This window comes from Physcomitrium patens, chromosome 25, assembly GCF_059467195.1.
Source record: "Physcomitrium patens ecotype Gransden chromosome 25, ASM5946719v1, whole genome shotgun sequence".
Taxonomy (NCBI): Eukaryota; Viridiplantae; Streptophyta; class Bryopsida; order Funariales; family Funariaceae; genus Physcomitrium; species Physcomitrium patens.
Genome location: NC_143434.1, coordinates 3400911 through 3405200, shown reverse-complemented (window position 1 = coordinate 3405200; position 4290 = coordinate 3400911). Strand labels below are relative to the sequence as shown.

The 4290-nt window shown below is 36.1% G+C and overlaps 1 protein-coding gene across 1 annotated transcript; it reads left to right on the top strand.

The window, feature by feature from the left end:
- Positions 1 to 1593: 1593 nt before the first annotated feature.
- On the top strand, positions 1594 to 3607 carry LOC112278541 (uncharacterized). The gene is made up of 3 exons (XM_024512166.3): positions 1594 to 1812; positions 2112 to 2233; positions 2695 to 3607. Exons 1-3 carry the CDS (start codon positions 1744 to 1746, stop codon positions 3407 to 3409), a joined length of 906 nt encoding a protein of 301 aa, XP_024367934.1. The 5' UTR covers positions 1594 to 1743; the 3' UTR covers positions 3410 to 3607.
- The last annotated feature ends 683 nt before the right edge of the window (positions 3608 to 4290 follow it).

Here is a 4290-nt window from a genome sequence, read left to right as displayed (position 1 = left end):
CTACTAGATCATTTTTACAATTCTATTGGTATAAGTCTATTATATCATATGTCAATTTTTTTCTTTCCATTTAAATTGTACTACATTAATTATAAATTTTTATATTTTTTGTGTATTTAAAGTTTTGGCAATACACAATTTTACTCTAATTTTTCTAAATAGGTTTTTACTAAGCATTATAGTGCAATCTCCATAGCCTTATCAAAAAAGTTCTTCTACTAGATTCTTCATACAATGTCTTTATAATTAGTCTATTGCATTATATGTTTATAAATTGGTTATGTTTAGTTAAGATTATAACAATTATAGATTGATGCATTTTGTATATGTCATAAATGAAGACAATATACATTTTTCCTCTAAATTTCTATTCTATCATAATACTCCATGCTTCTAATTAATGAATTTTATCTAGTATTAGAAAGCATTTTTTTTTATTACACTATGGTGGTAGTTTTTATAATATGCTGTTTTTAAAAGATATTTTTTAAAAATTTAGAAAAATAATAGAGCAACCCAAATTTTTATGAAAGCAACCTAATCTATTTTAACCATCATTGCATTCTTTTAACCTCATTCCCATTCCTAGCCATTCTTTATTTTCAATCGTTGCTAAAGTCAAGGGCAAGAAGCTAGAAATGGAGGCAATGGTTGAGAACATGGAAACGGCTGGGAACAAAGATGGGATTAAAAGGGTACAATGATGGTTTAAATGTGTGGGTCAATTTAGTAAAAATTTGGATCAATTTACCATTTTTAAAATTTTATTACATAATAGATATATATATATATATATATATATATAGATAATTTAGACTACAACAGTTATACAATGATATATTTTGTGTGCATCACAAATTACAAAAATATACATTTATGCTTTGCCTCTATACTTCACCTTTTTTATCAAGCACTAATGCATGATAAAATTTTACTTAGCATTATAAACTATATTATATCAGTTAATATTGGGTTTCTTTAATTTTAATTTGGCCTTTTTTATTATATCTTTATTTTAAGTCTATTATATAATAGATTTTTTTCTTTCTAAAATAAAAATATTAGAGATTGATACATTTTTTTATAGATCTTAACCTTCTATAATATATATATATGTGTATTTTATATCTTTTTCTTTTATGCTTTTGTAAGGTGGCTTTCTACCAAGTATAAGAGTGCATTGCTTGTACCTCTAGGCCTTTTAAATGGTACAATTTTTACAAGTCTATAACAATTGCAAGTTCATAATAATCTGACGAGATTAATAAGAAAATTAACTCGGCGTTCCACAAAGTCATAAAGAACCGCAAGCTTCCCGTTCCCAGAGGACCTATTGAGAGCCAAAAGTAGGTCCCCAAGCGTCCCCTACCCCACGTGCCCATCCAATGCAAGACGAAGTCACAGATAGACTTCGCTTACGTGGACAATAGCAGACACGTGGCGAGAATTCAGCAGACCTAGAGAATCCCAAAAGTGGGGGCCAGCTGACCTCAGTACTCCACGTGGACTCGATCGAAGTGTGGGCAAAGCCAAGTCCCAGTGTGCGTTTTTATTATTTGCAATCCTTCCCCATCTCAATCTGTAGATCTGCTTGTTTTGTAATTGCTCTCTATGTTCTTCACCTTCCGCAGCTGATTTGTGAAGGTAGTCTTTGAAATTTTGTTAGTGAAGAAAGAGTTACTTGGAGAATACTTGTCATTTCGTGGGTTACATTTAGATTGTAGCAAAAAGGTTTTGAGGATCATGGCGACAACGGCGCCGGAGACTGCTGCTAGTGCTGGCGATTACGTGCAACCTCCACAGATGGTGCAAGTGAGTGCTGGAGAGAGAGAGAGGGTTTTTCGGGTGTTGATGTCCAATTTATTTTTTCTGGGTTTTTGAACGACGAGTTTTTTCTTTTGTTTTTCTACGAGTCCCATGCTAGGTCATGTCCATGCTGGTTTCTGTTGATTGTTTCTACATGTTGGTGGAATCGTTTGTTTTATATTTGTGGGATTTTCTTGGGAGGGTGCTCTGATTCGTGCTTTTTTGACCAAGGTGTGGGTATGAGCTGACGGGGAGTGTTTGCTTACGTTTCTTTCTTTTTTTTCTTTTTTTTCTTTTTTTTGCAGCCCCAGGTGCCTGTTGAGGATAAATTGCGTAATCTGAAGATTGTTGCAGAGGACAAAGTTATTGAGTTTGTTGACAAAGCCAACATCAACTACGACAACGCTGCTATTAATCCTGCCAACAAGTAATTTCCCCTTAAGCACAAGAGTGTCCTCTTGTGCCAGATTACACATGGTGTTGTGATTGAGACAGAGAGATTCGCATCGCTTGCATGTTTTGTTGCAGGGATTGTTCCATTTCTCATTGATCCTTACTGGATGAGTTTCCCTTGCATATGTTTCACTACGAACTCAGAGTTTTGTTTGAACTGTACACCTGTTTTCCTTGTAGCAATTGCTTAGCATTAACAAGATGTCAAGTTCTTGGCTGTGGAGGTGCTTGGTCCAATCTGGTAGTTCGTGTGGTTTCGTCCAGATCGTAAGAACCATGGGGCCTTAGATTGCAAACTATTCGCACGGATTGACCCTTGACAAGAGAGATTAGGATAAAGGCTTCAGAAATCTGCCTGTGGCTCAGTTTGATCCCACCTACTGCATTTAAGGGTTGAAAAATTAACATGTAGTTTATTCTCCGTGAGATTTGCAGAGCATCTGACGAAAGGCTAAAGCAAGACGTTGATACTACCGCTCAACAAGCTGCAACCAGCTACACGCAGGCACTGAACCAACTCGGGGAGGCATTCAACTACGTAGAAGCAACAGGACAAAAGGCAGCTCAACAATTAGGTCTAGCAACCAACCAGACTGCTGCCAATGCACAAGAAGTTTCCGGCGCAGCCAGGGAGCATGCACGACAGCGGACCGAGGAAACCAAAGCCCAGTTGCACGATGGCAAGTCCGCTCTACAACAGGGCATTAACAAAGTGCATGATGCCTTGTCCGAGGGAGCTGCAGTGACCACGCAAAAATTACAAGAAGGGGCTCACAACCACCCCACGGATCCCTCCGCAACAGTGAACGAGCCAAGAGCTTTCCATAGCGGTGAAGCCCAGTCTCCCTCCATGCTCCAGTCCCTCGGCAACGTGATTTCTCAAACCGCACAGTCAGTGAAGCAAGCTTTTGTTACTCCTTCTCCTACGGCAACTCAACCCCACGACACCCCAACGTCGACTAACCTTCCGGTGACCCACCCTCCAGCTCAAACAACTGCTGAAAGTTTTGGCCAGACAGCAGCTGCTCTGAAAGACACCATCAAGAGTGCTTGGTCGACTTCTCCACGAGAGTTTCCGCAGCCAGGATTGGAGAGTGCCCAACCAGGGATGCAGCAACCCACTGGATTAGACAACACCGACATGAAGTAGTTTCGCCCAATTGTGATAGGAAATAGCGTGCGATTGGGGAGGTTTTTTTCATATTAGTCTCGTCTTTCATAGTTTGGTGTTGTGCATTTGTGAAAATAGTCTTTTCCATAGATACATACTTGCGATGTTATATCATGAAACTTCGACACAATTATGTCGATCATTACTGTTAGCCATATTGATATTCTTATCTTTCAATCTCTCGGGGCCTTGAGGATCTTTGTCCACCAAAGACTTCACTTTCTTTCTGTTCCTTTCCAGTCTACATCTTGACATCTTCTATCCACAATCTCCAACTAGGCAACACTTTTCGCTTTATAAACCTGAATGTCCACTATGACTTATTAATAATAATAATAATAATAATTCATTTTTTTAATTCATATATATATATATATATATATATATTCAAGAATAACAATTAATTATACTAGTTATATTATTTTTAGATAGTTAGGCATGCATCCATTAAAAGATATTAAATTTATTTTAATCTATAGATGGTTAGATGTTCGTACCAAGTTTTTGTTATCTCTCTTTGCATCTCATTGAATTAACATATATAAAAATCTATTATTTATCTAGGTATTATCATTTGATTTGGTGTAAGATTTATATTTTATATTAAAATAAATAATTGATTCAAAATTATTGCTGATTCTATTTTTAAAGGGTATTAATTTAAATTGCAACAAATATACTACATAATGATATATGTACTATTAAATTAATAATATGTCAAGAGATGTTGATTTAGGCAATTGTAAACTATGCATGTTGAGAATTATATTGCAAAATAATTGAGGCAAAAGATTCAAGAAAACAATAGGAAGGCTTTCTAATATAAATTTAATTATTTAAATTCTAACATCTTAAGAGAT

Excerpts from the sequence above, each read along its gene's own strand:
- LOC112278541 (XM_024512166.3), top strand. The coding sequence starts at position 1,744 with ATGGCGACAACGGCGCCGGAGACTGCTGCTAGTGCTGGCGATTACGTG. Across the intron at positions 1,813-2,111 it reads AACCTCCACAGATGGTGCAA|CCCCAGGTGCCTGTTGAGGA; the intron begins GTGAGTGCTGGA and ends TTTTTTTTGCAG. Across the intron at positions 2,234-2,694 it reads GCTATTAATCCTGCCAACAA|AGCATCTGACGAAAGGCTAA; the intron begins GTAATTTCCCCT and ends TGAGATTTGCAG.